Genomic DNA, 18995 nt, shown 5'->3' on the forward strand with positions numbered 1-18995 from the left:
ACCTTTCAGAAATGGAAATAAACATCAACAAAGAAATTGTCACGCAAATGGCAAAATAATTTAGATAATATAAATAAATATCTATGGTTTTAGCACTGATCAGCATGTCTCTCTCTCTCTCTCTCTCTCTCGTGTGAATGTTTATCTCTCTTTACTGAATGTCCCTGTGTTTCTGTCTCTTTGCTCTCCAGAGAACGTGTGTGGCGAGACCTGGCACTTGGTGGGTAACTCCTGCCTGAAGTTTCTCACGGCCAAAGACTCGTACGACAACGCCAAGCTGGCCTGCCGCAGCCACAACGCTGTGCTGGCTTCCCTCACCACCCAAAAGAAGGTGGACTTTGTCCTGAAAGAGCTGCAGATCATGAGTGTTGTGGTAAGGAGAACACAGATCATTGTGGTGGAGTTCAGGAGAACATCGATCATAAGTGTGAAGCGTTGCCACTTAAACCCTCTATTCTTAGTAAAACAGACCTGTACTTGTCTTGGACTGCTCTTTTCCGTCTATACCAAATCTCTTCGCCAAAAACATCCGATCTACACGACACGTAGAGAGACACAGGAGAACACATGTCATAGTGGTGGTGGTCATGGACAAAAAAAAAATTGTACAAGAGGAATATTTTTGTTGTATCCTGGCATCATGGGCTGCATACAAAAAAGTGGTTAAAGTGCGAGTCCAGTCAAGATTAAGACCTCCAGAATTTTGCTGTGGGCCCAAAGACTTTGAATCACAAAAATCCTACTTGTAGTGCTTCTATTGATGAGTTTTACCCTTTAGGGCAGTTCAGCCATTTCTAGACATGATCAGTCAATCCCAGCAAGGCAATTAAATCCATTTCAAACAGTAATTCAACCTAGGGCTGCCAGAGACTGAGCCCTCTTTGTTTACTACGCTACTACTACTGCATTTCAATTGATTTCTTCTGAGATGGATTACACAGTCTATTAAGTCAAGTTCAAGTTCCACTTACTGCCACACAGAGAGGCCAGTGGGTTTTGTGGATTTTGATTAGTGCAATAGAAGATGCATCTTATGCATAAAACTTGCACTTACAACCCAATTAAAGCATCATTCATAATTCATACAAAAAAGTTACATTGGTATTTTTAATGCATGAAAGTTCCACTTAAACCCAAGTGCACGCATAGTTTCTAAAAGATGAAAAACGTACCTTGATGTTCAATTAAATTGTATTATTTTGCCAAATCACAACAATTTGTCTCAAGACGCTACATATAGAGCAGAGACCCGTGTTTGTATAGATATCTCATTTCCATCAATATCCATTTTACAAATGCTGTTAATGTTTATTTGTTTTATATGTATGTACATGATTCATTGAGGGGGCACAAAGGGCCTCAATATAAAGCTTTTAAAAATGTAATTTTAATGATCCTATGAGAGAAAACCGACTCCACCTTGTATCTCGTTACAGTACAAAGCTACAGTGACACCATGGGTGGGGCTGAGGAAGATCAATGTGTCATATTGGTGCTGGGAGGACATGTCACCCTTCACCAACACCTCTCTGCAGTGGTTGCCCGGAGAGCCCAGCGACGCAGGTTTCTGTGGCTACCTGGCTGAACCCGCTTCCAGCGGCCTCAAGGCTCAGACCTGCATCAACCCTGTCAATGGCAGCCTGTGTGAACGCCCAGGTGGGTCGAGAGAAAAGAAATGGATGGCGTTTGGTTTGGTGCTCCAGTGAGTGGGTGCAGACTGGGGACCAAGAGTGGTCAAATATTAATCACAGTATTGGACTGAATGTAAGACTTGTTTCTGGAAATTACATAAATTATGAAAAAGTGATATACAGTATTTCAATTTGACTTTTATAAGTCATTATCAGGGGTAAAATTGCGGCAGAGACATTTTGAGCTGAGCTCTACCTCCTGACTCCTTATTTCTTTGACACTAGACGGTACACAGTGTGCCCAACTCTACTTCTCTCTTCATCCGCATCCTCTCCTTCAATTCTAGTCAACAATCAGAGGTTGTCTTTTCCATGTTTACTTTTGTTTTCTTGCCTGAATCGCCGCTGTCTCCACCATCGTTCCTTAATACAGATAACAAAGTATACAGTATGGTATACTTCAAATAATTCCACAGTGCTTTTTATTTTGGTTAATAACGTCAAATTAGGTAATTAAAAGGCAAGGCAGGTTTATTTGTATAGTACAACACAACAACAATGCAATTCAAAGTGCTTTACATAAATCATTAAGCCTTAAGACACAGTGTATAAAGAGTTCCATAAAAACAAAAAGTTAAAAAAGAATAAGTACAATTTAAACAGAAAGATAAGATGGAGACCTAACACCCCTAGTACTTCCAGGGGTTGGCTTCATCTTCCATTAGATGTTCCCCCATGCTAAAGCTGTACTACTCACTCATGATACTACAGTATAAGCTTTTCTTAACCTAACTCGTCTCCAACCTGTTATTTCCAGCCAATCACAGTGCCAAGCAGTGTCGGACGCCATGCGCCATGCGGGCCACCTGCAACGAGTGTACCAGCAGCAGCTCAGAGTGCATGTGGTGCAGCAACATGAAGCAGTGTGTCGACTCCAACGCTTATGTTGCCTCCTTCCCCTTTGGACAGTGCATGGAGTGGTACACCATGAACAGCTGTCCACGTAAGCATAATGTCATCTCCTCCTTCCTGCCCTAGATGTAACTTAGTCATTGTTGGTACATATAGCCTGATTTATACTTAGTCATGTGACGGTATCCTGGGGCAAAAATAACTGATCTACAAGCTCATTAGCTTGTTACGATGTGACTTATCGCAAGCTTGTAAATCTGCTCTTTTCGTCGTGAGACACTCTCTTACGACTAAGTAAAAACTTGGCATACTTTACGTGTGAAGTTCAAAGGGAACCTCACAAATATAAATGGTCCGTGGTTATTATGCTTTAAGTGCTCAAAGAGGGCAGACTTTATATCTTTGAACAGTAATGAGTCTAACGTTCATTTACGTACAGTACAAACAAAAAAGGTTCATTGTGTGCTGACCCCTTACTTCAAAGGGATGTATTTTGTCGGCTCAATGACTTACAAAAGTAGAAAATTCAGGTAATTATCATGCACTTATTTGTCTAACCAAACCCACAGCTTTAACCTTCACATAAGCCAGAACAGTCCCACGTGACTTTTGAATTGGCCTTTGAGAGATTGGTAAACTAAGGACAAATGAAAGATACACATAATAAAGAAAATGAAGGGGGAAATGGTAGAATAAAGTCTGCATACTGATATTCTCCTGCTGAAGGTTATGTATTGGAGCACTATGTAATGACATTTAACTGATGTTTCTCATATTTTGAAGCAAAAAAAAACACAATATGCCATTTCTTTCCAATCATGATATTTTTGTGATCTATTCTATTGCCTTTGTTGCGGCAATAACCCAATATCCTCCAGAGAATCAGCCAAGTTAATCTAAATCTCTTTGACGCCATTTTAATTACAATTTTCCAATAGATGACAAGGGGGCAGGGGGGAGGGGGTGGTATGACAAGGTTGTGTTTTAACCTTTTGAGGCAGGTGCAATTAAGGTCTGGCTCAAAGGCCTCTTGAGGGGTACATGTTTGGAGATTAGAACATAATGTATATTGTTAACACATTCCCCAGCTGCTTTTTTATCTGTTGTGTAGTAGTCAGCGCCCTGTTGTTGTTGTTTTGTTAATGTGCTTGTTTTTAGGACGGCTCAAGCGAAGCGAGCCGTCCTCTATACAGAGAGATCAAAGGCATATGAGGGAGTGGGAGTTAACCTCTCGAGGTATATAAAGAGGGGAGGTGGCTTAGGCGAAAAATGGGCGTAACGGGGCGTGATTTGGTCAGGGATTCTCTGTTTGTGGGAAAAAGGGGGCGGCCTTGCTAAAAAAGGCTCTGGAACGCGTCGTCATTGCTTCGTTGCCACCGATTGGTTGCTGCAACTTGGCTTCATGCAGGGAGACGCCCCCTCTCACGCCCCCTCTCAGGTCTGAACATGCCCCCTCTCAGATCTGAACATTCTTGGCATTCCTGCACCGCGGCCATTGCTCCCTGGCTTGATCCTGTGGCTTGATCCTGTGTCCATTTAACAGCATTGAAATGTCACCTTATAACTTCCCATCCATTACAGAATGTACCTAAAACATTTAAGTGTCCAATAAATATAAGGTACTTACGATAAACCCCAAAAAATTATCAAACATAAAGTCGGACCTTTATTTAGCATAGTTTTAGCTGATCTTACGCGCACATTTTGTTCATAAAAGCAGCAGGTCCGTGAAGTGTCCACGCAGCCTAAAGCCCCGCCCACCCCTCTACACACTGAGCTCTTCATGCCGTCACACTCTGCAGAGAGGTAGACAGACTATGGAGGCATCAGAATTTTGTAATAAATTATAGAATGCACCAAAACATTAATAAGTGTCGAGTTGAATCTATTTACGCCACAATGAAGCCCCGATTTCATTTTTGGTTACAACCACATACGGAGATTTTGAAAACATGACCAATGTCAAAAAACTCCCATAATATCTGCTGGGCGAAGTACAACAATGTGCAAACACAGCAGCAAGATTCGTGAGTTGGTGTGATAAGAGAAGGATATCAAACGGAACACAACCACCCTAAAGACTAAGCATTGTGTATATTCCTGCACAGTGATCTTAGTCTATAGACATTGATCTATTGAAGATTCTGACTTTCACATGTACATATTTTTTGTTTTGGTTGTATTGTTGTATTGTGCTTTCTGCTTTGGGCAGCAGCGTGGTTCTGAAAAATGTTTTCATAGTACCCTTTTGCGTAGTAAAAGCAGACATGAGGTGATGCTCTGTAGATACATTATCTGTTCCCTTTTTATGTACATATTAACCTGTACATGTTTTCAAATAAAATACATAGTCTTTCTACATAAAATGATTACATGCAAATAGAACCGCATTGTTTCACATGGCTAAAATGCATAGGCCATTCTATCATTATGCAGTGTGCTTTCATTCAATGCAAATATAACCGAATCCTGATGATGGCTCAGGTCACCAGTTGCCTCACATGTTAATGATCACATTACAATATGGATGGGCAGCGATCATTTTACTCCTCTTTGAGCCTGATGAGTTTCCTTTTTTATACACATAGTAACCTGTAAATGTACCTTGTTTTTAAAAACACACATCTTCATGTGACGTTGACAGTGGTTACTTTGTAGATTTTCATTACAAAACATACAGTAACCACTTCAGCCCCATACATTTCGGCCATTTGAAAATAGCCGATCTACAAGCATTGTGAGCTTGTACATCTGCTATTTTCAAATGATTATACATTTTACACATTTGGAAGTTTGTTTTTGCAGTTGCCTTTTAACATTGTTGCTGTAATTCATTACTGACTCACCTTTTTCAGACACATGTACACATTACTTTTCAAATAGTGCGTCATTTATTTTAAACATTGCCACACATAATTAATCTAAATAAAACAGATACATGTTTGTTAGCTTGTTGTACTAATTTAGTCATTGGTCATGGCAGCGTTAGAACTCCTAAACGCGATAGATCAGAGCTTGTAAATTGGCTTTAGGATATGGAATGTGGGCAATGAAAACAGTCATAATACGAATCAAATTGGGAGCAAAACATATGACAAACATAACAATGTCATCTAATGACTCAAACCAACGACGCAGTACCCCCACACAACTACTGTATAGCGTGTAGCCATGCTATAAGAGCTGAGCTAATTTGTACATTTCAGTGTGAGCCACGCACTCTTATGAAATCATGGTCAATATTGCTAAATGTATGCCCAATGTTGAACTGAAGTGAAGGTCTGGGGCGCAGGTCCTGGGTAATGTTGACAGTGGGCCACGAGATGTGGTTCCTGTAGATCACTGGGCCGATTTGCAGACTGGAGTTGAAGGCTGTATACAGCTCGAGCATGGTAAATAACAATAACCTTCGTGTGAGTGAATCACTCTGTCTCAGCACAATTACAATTACATACAAGCTGACATTCTTCAATGTAAATGCACAATATTTGAGCGCCATCATGTTCACACATTACAACAACAATAACGCATCAATGAAGTCAATAATATGCTATTCAATCTGTCGCATCATACACATGGACATAGTTAATGCATCTGTATGCTTTAACATGTAGGCTACATTTGTTGTTTTATAGCAATAGTATATAAATTAATTTCTTGTCCTATGTATTCCTTTTTACGTTACTGTATATGTGTTGTTTAGCATAGCATAAGCATAGGACAACCACAACGTTCAGGTCAGCTGCTTGTAACATCGCATCTGGGGTACTAGAGTCAACGTCATTGTCAAGACAACATAGAGAGTGTGTGAATGGCCCCTGCTGGACTGGCTGCTTTCCCAGTTAGCAGTACAATAGTTAGCAGTACTCTATAAAACGTCACACAGGTTTATACACCTTTAGCTATGAATTGCATTGCAAACTGAGGTGATTCAAATAGAAATTAAATGGCATGGTGTGGACTGACTGCTTTCCCAGTTAGCAGTACTCTATAACATCACTATATCACACAGGTTTATACATCTTTAGCTATGAATTGCATTGCAAACTGACGTGATTCAAATATAAATGAAATGGCATGGTGGAAAGAAGTGATCGAATGTTTTACTTAAGTAAAAGTATCAATACTGCGATGTAGAAGTACTGTATTATGAGAAAGGATCCGGAATGAATGTGCTTCAGTAAAACTATTAGTATTAAAATGTGCTTACAGTACCCAAAGTACAAAAATGTTTGCAAATAGCAGACGTGCAGCTCACAACGCAAATCTAAACTACGACAAACGAAGCGTTATTCTCTGCCAGGCCTTGAAATACCAGTACACACATTAGCTTAGCTTTGGGTCTCCACATTAGATGTAGATGAACTGCATAATACACAGAAACACTCGAAAAGAAAATAACGTCAATCATACGACAACATACATAGATATATAAGCAACATATACGAATACAATGAAAGAGTTTATCCCATTGAGTAATAACCATTATTCATGCATATATATATCATACCAACCATCTACGCTAACTGTTGCGTTGTCTGTCGTCGACGAAAACAACTATGTACGCACGCGCAAGATCAAATGTGACGTAAAGTGTTCTGGCTTGAGGACCACAGCAATCGATCACAGACTCACCAAATGACACTAGTCAATCCAAGACCTATACATGACTATATCGTGTAAACGTATATTGTAACATTGTGTTAAACGGACTGACAATAAGGAACTGACAAAAAAATATTGAAGGCCAAATGCATGTCGCAGTTACAACTACACCGGAACTAAACCGGAAGTCGTCACACAGACGCATGCGCAGTCCACATCAAATCACACAGTCCTGCGCTCAATACGAACACCCACTGGGTGGCGCTAGAAGCCCTACATAAGCAGGTAATAGTCATACAACAATTGTAATAATGACAATAATACTTTTACTTACAGATCTAGTATTTATATGTTGTGGACTGGTGTTGATACTACTCCCTATTGTCTTGAGGTGATACTGACCACTGGCCATTAGTTTCAAAGTAATTCACACATTAACTACTTAACAATAGAGCCGTTATTTCATTCGACGCCCCTGCATAATAAGCAGAGGTGGACAGAGTAGAGTCTTTCCCAGTACTTGAGTAAGAGTACAGATACTTCCTGCTTAAATTTACTCCACTACAAGTAAAAGTAGCTCAGTCAAAATGTTACTCAAGTAAGAGTAAAAAAGTACTTGCTTTTAAATATACTTAAGTAATCAAGAGTAAATACTTTTAAAAATACTTAAGTACACGTAAAAGTACATTACTTATTTTTCACACCAATGAATTGCTGTATTTTTTTATATGGCTTTTTTTTTTTTTAAGTCAAATTAGTGCAGGTTTGATTCAAAACGAGTACACTAAATGGATATCTTTATAGCCTATAGTGGTGCAGCACAAAATAACCACTAAAACACTAAAAACATGTATATATAATATATATGAGTCCTAATACAATAAAAACGTTTCCCCTTTGAGACTGTATTCATGCCATACTGTCTGAATGGGGAAACGTGGATGAAAGACATACAATTTAGGCATACTGACGACTATAGCAACATTGGATGCCTTTCATTGTTTTCAAGGCGAAAAACAAACCATGTCACTCTGCCTTTCATGAATATTCAAGGCAAAAAGGCACCATATGTCACTGCTATGCGCTAACTAAAAGGGACCTGAAGTGTTATGTTTGCATCGACAACTAGTGTTGTCCCTATCTACAAATTACACGCACACAAATCTCACACACACACACACACACACACACACACACACACACACACACACACACACACACACACACACACACACACACACACACACACACACACACACACACACACACACACACACACACACACACACACACACACACACACAGTAGGCTACTCAAGTAAATTTACAAATTCATCAGTTACTGTCCACATCTGATAATAAGCCATAATAACAATGATAAATGCAAACGAAATAAAACAAAACAAACTAAAATAAATAACTTTCTACCACTTACTTTTCAGATATGAATTATGACATTATATAAAATACATTAGCCACTAATGGTCCTATTTTACACATTTCAAAGCCCTATTTTATATGTAGGCTATTTGAACATAGCCGATCTAAGCTCACAACTACTTTCAAACATTTTTGTACTTTTACTTTTGGTACTTAAAGTACATTTTGATACCAATACTTTTGTACTTTTCATGAATTTATAATACCAGACTTTTACTAGTAACAGAGTACTTCTACCATGTAGTACTGATACTTTTACTCAAGTAAAACATGCGAGTACATTTTCCACCACTGAAGTATGCTAAAATACAGTGGTGGAATTGGAAAGTAACTAAATACATTTACTGTACAAGTACAATTTTCAGGTTGTTGTACTTTACTTGAGTATTTCCCACTTCCAATAATACTACTCCACTACAACTACTTGAAAGCTTTCTTACTAGTTACTTTTCAGATAGAAATTATGATATTATGAAACATGTATCTAATTTTCATTTTATACATAGGCTATTTGAAAATAACTGTGAGCTTGTTAATCTGATAATTGCAGAAATTGTAGTAGGCCTGTACTTTTGATACTTTCAAGGACTACTTTGTTTTTTTCACAACAAGGGTTATTTTATTAGTTTGTAATGATAATAATTAAAATATGAGTGTTAAAAAAAAATCACACCCTGTGTGAAGGAAGCGGTGCCTTTGGGGCGGGCCTTAACTCATTTCAGTTCGTCCCTATTGGTGGTCTGAGTCCACTTACCAAATTTGTACTTGGTAGCATGCTGCAAACTGGAATGATGGCTGTTTAAAGCCCAGCCAATGGGCAGACAGAGGGGGCGGGGTTTAAGTAATGACAGTTAGTCCCTATTGCTGGCTTTAGTCCATGTACAAAATTTGTACTCCACAGCATGCTGCGAACTTGAGTTATGGCTGTTTGAAGGCCAGCCAATGGGAAGACAGAGGGGGCGGGGCTTCAGCAATTCATGCTGGTCCCTATTGGTGGTCTAAGTCCACATACCAAATGTGGACTTGGTGGCATGCTGCACACTGGAGTTATAGCTGTTTAAAATCCCGTGCTCATCCCGTGCTCATACGGGCGCTGGGGGTCCCTGGACCCCTCTTTGATAGCTTCATCAATTCATGCTGGTCCCTATTGGTGGTCTAAGTCCACATACCAAATGTGGACTTGGTGGCATGCTGCAAACTGGAGTTATAGCTGTTTAAAATCCCGTGCTCATCCCGTGCTCATACGGGCGCCGGGGGTCCCTGGACCCCTCTTTGATAACGTCATCAATTCATGCTCGTCCCTATTGGTGGTCTAAGTCCACATACCAAATTTGGACGTGGTGGCATGCTGCAAACTGAAGTTATAGCTGTTTGCTTCTTTGCCGTGCTCATCCCGTGCTCATAACATACGGACGGACGCGCAAACGGACAAAGTCAAGCTTAGAGCGGTTGGCACCGCTAAAAATCATGTATTGCTTTCTATCGTTATTTAGTGATTTTTACCTGGGGGAGGGCGGGGGCATTCGGTCCATTGGTAAATAGTCATTAACGCAGCCTCCTGCTGGCCTCATGGTGGCGCTGTAACAGGCAGATTCATGTTTTGGCCAAAACGTGAACTTAAAAGTTACTTTTCACAGTAACGCATTACTTTTTGGTGTAAGTAACTACTAAAGTAACCGCAGACCTCCTTTTTTATTTTATTTTTTTTATTTCATGCTTTTGTACCCCCAAACACTTTTTTCTTTTTTTGGGGGGGGGGGGGGGGGGCGCTGCGCCGTCCACCATGACATCTATGTCATTCTTTCTTGTTTATTCATCTAACCAGGCAGTTCAATTAGGAAGCAAGTTCTTATTTGCAACAAAGGCCTGGTTAAAAGGCCTCAAGAGGAATGGCGGGAGTAAAGAAGACTAATAGCAAGAGTTCAGGGCAGGCTGTTCATGCATTTTGAATTGTGTAACAACGTTTTAGCAAAGACAATGAAAAGCATATATATATATATATATATAAACAAAATCACACTAAACTGGTAGAGTTTGGGCTATAATGCTAAAGGCCCATTTTATGCTTTGAGTGTCGATTAGCACGTTGCACTACGCATAAATTGGCCTAACCCGATGCTAGATCCAACCCTAACCCAATGCTAGACTCAATAAAAAATCAGAGATTTTGAAGTGTTAAGTCTTGTTGAAGTTCTTGTGTACAGTTGTAGGATAAGCTTTTCATTAAGCCAACAAGCTTAAAATAGCTTGAAGTCATTGTGCTGAAACATCAGATTTTATGCTGATCTTTTTATGTTTTTTTTTTTCCTTCTATCAATGCAACTAATGCTGACATAGTCCGACTTGGGAACAGCCCAGCCACTAAATTACACTCTTTGCTACTGAGCAGGGGTTAAGTGCCTTGCTCAATGGTAAGACGAAGGTAATCAGAGAGGGAAGGGAGAGTGTTGATCATTCACTTTTCACTGGCCACTGTGGCCAGATAATCTGCAATTGTCTTGTCATGAGCATCCAAGCTATCATTTTCCAAGTATTGATCAAGCCCTATCAGATTGGTAGCCTGAGACTCTTTAGTGGAACATTTAGAGAGACACGTTTTTACTTAACAAAAAAGGTGAACATTTTAATATGATGAATAATGAAATCTTATTTTTAGCGGTGCTAGCCGCTCTATACCTTTAGGTATAGAGCGGATCCTGCTCTATACCTGACTTTGTCAGTGTTCACCGTCAACGTTCTGATTGGTCAGACCCGTCAACGCTCTGATTGGTCAGACCCGTCAACGCTCTGATTGGTCAGACCCGTCAACGCTCTGATTGGTCAGACACGTCAACAAAGTGATTGGTCAAGCTTCACGTGACACATGGCTATAAACACATTATAAACACATATCGATGACATAATGTATCAAAGGCGCCGCTACCTTCACACAGGGTGTGATTTTTTATTTTAATTATTTGCCCTGTCACCTGATAAAAAACAAAACAAAGATCAAAACAATGGCTAATCATATATAGTGTGTATGTGTACGTGTGTACAATAAAATTGCTATTCTATAACACATTCTATAGCAATTTAAACATTTGTCTTTTTGCTGCAGCTGAGAACTGCTCAGGATACAGGACCTGTGGACAGTGTCTGGATCAGCCGGGCTGCGGTTGGTGCACTGACCCCAGTAACACAGGGAAGGGCCAGTGCATCGAGGGCTCATATCGGGGACCCTTCCAGACCTCTGTCCCCGCTCCCTCCACCCTGCCTGGCCTCCCTTCCAGTCCCCAACCAGCCCTCAATGCCAGCATGTGTCCTGGAGAAGCAAAGTACAACTGGTCCTTCATCCACTGTCCAGGTGATGAGTCTCTTTTTAAGTATGTATTTATTTTAGCTTTTAAAGGAAATGGTATATAATACAATATACACAGGAACACATTGCAATATGCACACACCAACAGAATACAATGACATGCACTACAAATACACAAAGTAGAACCCTACTCAGTGTAATGTAATGTAATCATGTTCATAATACAGTATGTAGCCAAAATAACTAATGATCTACTACTGTATACTGCATGTGGTAACAGACAAGATACTATGAACACACAGTCAAACACTATAAGGCTCATAAGAATGTGGAGTTAATTCCAAAGACATATAACACGGTAGTGTGCTTAACTTTCATCACCACCAGCATTGTGTCACATGTGTCCATCAGTGGACATCTTCCCTTGACATGTTTCTTCCATTTCGTCAACTTCCTACACTCGTCACTGTCCAATGTCCGGTGTGACAGCGTGCCAGTGTAACGGCCACAGCCAGTGTGTCAACGAGAGTGTGTGTGAGAAGTGTGAAGACTTGACGACCGGGCGACACTGCGAGAGCTGCATCTCCGGTTTCTACGGAGATCCCACAAACGGGGGAAACTGCCAGCGTGAGTTGTCAATTAGTCGATCAATAAATTATTCAGCCCTTCTGCATTGTTTCATTAAGGCTGTTGGTATTTCACAGTCGGCACTGTGTGTTTGCTTTATTCCTTCGGGGATGTTAAATATTTATTATCCTCTAAGGGCGGCGGTCAAACGGTGGGGAAATCAGTAAACCAATCAATCTCTCTGCATTGCTTCATTAAGCTTTCTGATATACTGTGCTTATGTTATGTTGGCTTGTTTTAAGTGTTGTAAGAGTTTATACCTCTTTAGACTTTATTCACTTCTTCATATACACATTGGAAGTAGGGATGTGTGTGCCGCAAACCCCTACACTGTTAGCTCATTTTACCAGCTCCTAGCTATAAAGTGAAGCATGCTTTGGGGATTTTAAAGATTTACTGTACTCCAAGCCAAGACTGACAGTCAATCAATCAGTCAATAAGCGCCTATGTAGCCTCATTTAGCTTCTCTCTACTGTTACAGTGAGATCGTATGTTTGTGCTTACTAGCTCCAAGCTGTAAAGTAAAGTGACCCTCGGGGGATATTATAGATTTGCTCCATGGCTGAAAGTGACAGTCAGTCGATCAATTCAATTCATGAAGCTTTATTGAAGCATTCAATTGACGACGTGTAAAATCAATCTTACTTTGTTAGATCCAGAGTGCAAAGCACATTACCAACACATCTCGGCTTAGATCAAGCAATTAAACATGTGTAGAGTTCTTGATTATCCCGCTGGCTTTCCCTCCTCCCGCTCTCCATTTATCTAATATATATTTGAACTGAGCATTATCAATTTAGTTTTTCGTATTTCTGGGGATGGAGCTTTTTCATGTCTGAGTATTTGTCACACTATAGGGCCACGTGTACTTACTCAGTAAGCCACAGATCAGTGATAATACAGTTCTGTAACATGATTCATATTGGAATAGAAGCCAAGATGCTTTCACAACAACTAGAGCAACATACACACTCGCAGACGAGGCCCTTTATTTACTGTCTGAACTGCTGCTGTACTTCTGCTGTGTCCTCAACAGAACATGGGGATTTTGTACAGCTCTGAGATTTCATGCAGAATAAATCAAGGGTGAATGTTACAATAACTGTATACATTACTGTAACCCGTAGGAAGATGTGCAGGAAAAACCGAAACAAAGGACTTCCGTACTGTTCACCAATCACTAATGCAGGATAAATGTAACCAGAAATGTGTGCCCAAAGGGAGCTTCTACAATAACTACTACTGTGTATATAGTATTAATGCAGGATAGACACAGGACAAATGCCCATAGGGGGAACCTCTACAGCAGCTACTACTGTATACAGTATTGTTGCAAAATAGATGATGATAGATATAAATATGTGATGGTTGGGACTTCCATCTGCCAGTGGCTACTGGCTACCATGAGAGACATCTGTCATGAAAACCAGTTCATATATCATCAAACAGAAAGAAGAGAAGTCCCTGCATTGTTGGCCGTGAACACAACTAGCAAATCAGGGGCATCAGAAGAAAGATACAAGTTTAATCAAAGAGATACACTGATACTGCCCTAATTAAAGCACTGGAGGGCATGTGCCGTCTTGGCTGGACCAGTCTTGAGACCCATATCTGAGACCAGTGTAATATCTGAGACCAACGCAATATCAGGGACCTGTTTAATGTCGGAATAAAGTGTTTACATTTTTGTTTCAATATTTGTTTTTTGTTTTTTACCTCAAGCCTATTTCACCCATGCAATAACACAGCCAATGCTTGGTACCGTAACCTGAAAATGGTTGATTGATTGGCAACGCAATAACCCTGGCAAAGCCGGGCAAGCTGATAATTTTCTGCTTGTTTAAAGTTACAGCTTTTCACAGCTTTTCACTTATAGCTCATCTCATGCTTCAGCCAACCTTGATTGTCTTATAGGTTTTCCTTTTTTTATGGTGATGCGTTGAGTGCAGTGTAGTTTTTCATTATAGATCTTCTTTCTTCTTGTGATCTTCGTATGTAATGAGAGGGATTTTTTTGTATACCTGTTTTTTATTCATTTCCTTTTTTCTTCCTAGTCACTTTGAGTGCCTTGAACAAGCACAGTACAATTAAAATGTATTATTATTAATTACAAAGGTTAATAAAAGGCTGTACTTGTTGTGTTTTCCCTCAGCTTGCAAGTGTAACGGGCACGCCAGCATGTGTAACCCTGGGAATGGGAAGTGTTTCTGCACCACCAAGGGTATTAAAGGGGACCGCTGTCACCTGTGAGTCTCCCTACAGCCGTCCTTATTCTCTGTCCCCTGTCCTTCTCTCCTTGTTATATCCCCTCTACTACTTCCTGGGTGAGCGCTCGCTTTGGTTTACTCAACGCCCTGCGCATGTGCAAGTTTTTTTTTTTCAATGACTTTTTAAATCAATGGCAGGCCTTGAGGCTTGTGAGGCGTGCCTTCGCCAAGCAGACAATGGTGTCACACGTCAATGAGCGCCGTCCAGGTTGGCTAGCCACGGTGGACGGAATGCGTTATCGCGTGAACCAAAACGAGTGCTTCCACTGCATCAGTCACAAGAGATGGAGCCATGTTTTTTGTGGTTTTGCATAGTTTTGGTATCGAAATAGCATACTGTACACGCGTACCATGTCTACTGCTACCATTATGTTGCTACTGTTGCAGAGAAACCTTGTGACTCAAAGTTTGGCTGATTTCTTTTTTCTTGTTTTTATTTGAAGAAAAATTATTATATGGGTAATTTTATTAGATACAGTAATTGGGATAACCCATGGAACCCAATCAAAACATGGACATACAAGGAGTTCATGGTTGTAAATCTGAGAATAAGTTAATTTTAAACGTGTGTGTGTGCGTGACCACGCGCACACACGCACCTCTGTACTCCTCTCTTCCATCTCAATTTTTCTCTTGGCTGCATGGCCCCTGACTCTGTTTGGCTGAAGGTCAGGACATGTGGCGTTGTCCTGCTGTGTGACATATGAACTACCTCCCCAGCCTGGTTTAGCCACACTTAAATCTTCATCATTCATGCTTTGTCTTTTACTTTCTAGCTTCACAGGACCAGTAGAGTTGTTTATTTATTATTCGCTCCGTTTTGTACTCCTCTGCCTGCTGGTCCAGGTCTCTGTCTCTCTCCTGTCTATTTTTATGTCCTGTCTTTCTAGCTGTTGGTCTGTCACTCTCTCTGCCTGCATTGTTAATCCAAACCTAAATCTTCATAGTTTTCTCTCCCTCATTCTTTCTCCATATTTTCCTCCCCTTTCCTTCCACCCTGTCTGCCATTTTTTTTACCCATTAGTCATCTCCCCCTTTTCTCTAATTTTATTAAAACAAATTCACCTTTCACCATTTTTTGCTTTCAGGTGTGAAGTGGAGAACCGTTACCAAGGCAACCCCCTCAAAGGAACATGCTACTGTAAGTGTAATTCCTTCTACCGCCTTCAGAACCAGGCAGACATCTTTTCAGGATGTAATTGTCAGGGAGCTTTAACAAACATGTCTTTGTTCAGGTCAACGTCAAGGCACTTCAATCAAAGTAGTTTGAGGGAGGAGGTTCGTTATTTATTTATTTAGTAAAGTCACAGGTTCAAAAGAACAACTGAGCTGCAGATAAAAGCAAAAATTGCAGAATGCTGCAGGCTTTCTTTTTCTTTAGAAGGCCACCCCTGGCTTTCTCTTATCTGCGTTTTGATGACAGTCATTTCACCAGGGACCGATAACAGTAGCGTGTTTCCAGAGTACACACAGCGGATGCTGAGAGGCAACATTCACTTGTCAGCTAAATGGCGATGAGGCAGGCACGTCCCAAAATAGACTCTTTAAGTACGTGTACAGAGACGAGCTCTGCCATTCCATGTTCATGCTTTTTTCACTATATTGGCTATTATCGGAATTGTCTTTCTTTGTTAGAGAATAGGACCTCTGAATGATGGGTCATGAGCTGTCAAAAGTGGCCAGTAGAGGAGGAGGCAAAGCTTCGCTTCACTGACAGACTTTTCTTTTGTCTGAGCAATGTATATTTAAATCCATTCAAGAAAATTATTATGAGGGCATTAGACGTCCATGGTGGTCTTTTTTTCCCCCTCCTCCATACATTTGCTCAATTCCCAGTAAGATAGTAAACCGTTGAGACTTCAAGATAAAGAAGCTTCTGCACACCTAAGGAGTAGGTGACAGGTGCATAGGAGACAAAAATACGGTTCACATAAGAAAAAACGCTGTCTTCCTCACATGCCCTACGTGCCTCCAGCTGCTCTTGGTGTGTCTATTTAGGATGTTCCTTCCCTTTGCCAAAATAACCAGATGGTCACATGGACTGAGACGTTATTTTAAAAAGTTTTCTATTATGCAAGTGAAGGCGACAGTGTGTGGGAGAATGTTTTTTTTCCTGGACTGGAAACTTTGTGAAATCATCATAAATATTTATAGCAAGGATCACCTTAGGAAATGTGGTTTAAATTGGCTACGTTGAAGGTGCTATAATTTAAGTAAAACAGCATTTTAAAGACCATAACTCGAGTTGCACCAAATTTGGTTCAAGTACTCCCTGGAAGAATCTGTACTTGTACTGTATGCCAAAAAACATGAAAGTTCACCACATTAGATGATTTGCTTATTAGCATAATATGCTAAACTGCCTCTTTCTCCTCCGTCTTTTTTGATTATCGAGCAATTTGCACAAAGGCATTAGTGTATCTAGCCATACTTTGCTATAAACCAGTTATTTTGGACAATAACATGAGCTGTCCACAGTCCAGACATTGTGTAGATTGTGTAGACACACACATATTACTAAGCAGCCTGTCAAAATTCTACTCCATTCCACTTATTGTCACCTCGAACTGCAACACATACGCACGCACACGCACACACACACACACACGCATCGTCAATACTGGCGCTCTCCACGTTGATGTGGTTCCAGACAGAGGCCCTCCTTATAGACATATCAGAATATGTACTGTAATATGACTTTCAAATGAGAGTGAGCGAGGAGAGCAATGCTGTCATAACGAAACACACGCGTCACAGACACTGACTGTTAGACTCCCTCCCGAACAGACACCCTGCCGATAGACTGAGTATACTTGTGACATTCAGAGAGTGAGTGGGCTATTAAAAACTTAGCATGCTTCTATCTGTCTCTCTTGCATACACACATGCACACCCGGCAAAGACCTACTCCCTGTTGTTAGCCATCAAGCAGACACTCTGTCATAATGTATTTGTCTGACATTTGAGCAAGACAAATGTAGCTATTGTGTCATAACACACGCGCACACAGTCGCTGACTCTCAAACTAGAGTGGGCAAGCAGTTCTTTAGGCACGTGCGCGCTATCCATAATGACCGCTTTCTCATAACACAAACACACTCGTACTGCTTTGTCGCTCACTTTGAAAACTAAAGTGGGCGATCTGTTCTACACACACACACACACACACACACACACAGCACTGACTCTCTTCGTGTTGTTGGGCTTCAAACAGACACCCTCCTGATAGACTACCAGTTCACCTTCAGCCTCTCTCAGGAGGACGACCGCTACTACACCGCCATCAACTTTGTGGCCACGCCCGAGGAGGTACGTTGTGCGACACTACGCCCCACAGTCACAGCATCTGTCAGTCTGTCGGCCCTTTATTAATTGGGTTCATATTGTGCGTGCATGTGATTCTGTAGGCTGAGGCTTGTTGCTGTTGGGCAGAAACCTCTTATCTCTAGCCTCTTATATTCTAACTTTTTGTGTTTTTTCATAAATGAATACCCTACTTGATCATACTACTACAGTGTCACACAAAATCATCAAAAGTTGCAGATCTGCAAGAAGCTCAAAACGTGGCGCAAAGCGACGCGTTTTGAGCTTGTCTACTTTGCTACTGTTTTTTGCCTGCTACTTTTGCTGTCTTCGATTTTTAATCTTGAAAATTAACTGTTTTGGACACCCGACAGCGACGATTTACTTTCCGTTTCAGTTTTTGCCCTGTTTATTGTGAGTGTAGGTAGTTGCTGTGGTGATTATAACTGTAGGTAGTTGTTATGGTAACTGTAACTGTATTGTATGTAGTTGTAGGTCTCATGATGTTGTTAATAGTAGGTAGTAGTACAGTAGTAGCAGATTGTAATGGTATCGTTTTAGTGATAGTAGTTGTAGTAGTAGAAGTTGTATTTGTAAGTAATAGTACTGTAGTAATTGGCATGGCGGTAGGTATTATGTAGCAATTATTTTAGTAGCAGTTCTTGAAGCTGTAATTGTCGTGGTAGTAGTACATGTAATAGTAGTGATAACTGTAATTGGCTAGCATCTCTCTTCACAAGGTTTAAAAAAGAGTGAAGTGAAATTACAAGGAACAAATCAAACAGCCTTATTAAAGCGAACACTTTCTGCTCAGCAGAATGGCACACAATACAAATAAACATGGAAATTGTGCATGAATGAATTTCACTGAATTTCACAGAAATTGTAATGCTGTCCTTGATCACATCCC

At 40.5% G+C, this 18995-nt stretch overlaps 1 protein-coding gene across 2 annotated transcripts in view; it reads left to right on the forward strand.

Annotated features, from left to right (window-relative positions):
* atrn (attractin) overlaps positions 1 to 18995 on the forward strand; it is a 166234-nt gene that overhangs the window by 58392 nt on the left and 88847 nt on the right. For both annotated transcript variants that reach the window (XM_084043855.1, XM_084043856.1), the window contains exons 15-22: positions 192 to 373; positions 1437 to 1656; positions 2449 to 2634; positions 11688 to 11933; positions 12378 to 12515; positions 14668 to 14761; positions 15871 to 15923; positions 17997 to 18091. In XM_084043855.1, coding sequence (XP_083899981.1) covers positions 192 to 373; positions 1437 to 1656; positions 2449 to 2634; positions 11688 to 11933; positions 12378 to 12515; positions 14668 to 14761; positions 15871 to 15923; positions 17997 to 18091 — 1214 coding nt within the window. The remainder of the gene's footprint in view (positions 1 to 191; positions 374 to 1436; positions 1657 to 2448; positions 2635 to 11687; positions 11934 to 12377; positions 12516 to 14667; positions 14762 to 15870; positions 15924 to 17996; positions 18092 to 18995) is intronic.

The sequence above is a fragment of the Gymnoscopelus microlampas genome (assembly GCF_963454915.1).
Source record: "Gymnoscopelus microlampas genome assembly, chromosome: 20".
In the NCBI taxonomy this organism is placed as follows: domain Eukaryota; kingdom Metazoa; phylum Chordata; class Actinopteri; order Myctophiformes; family Myctophidae; genus Gymnoscopelus; species Gymnoscopelus microlampas.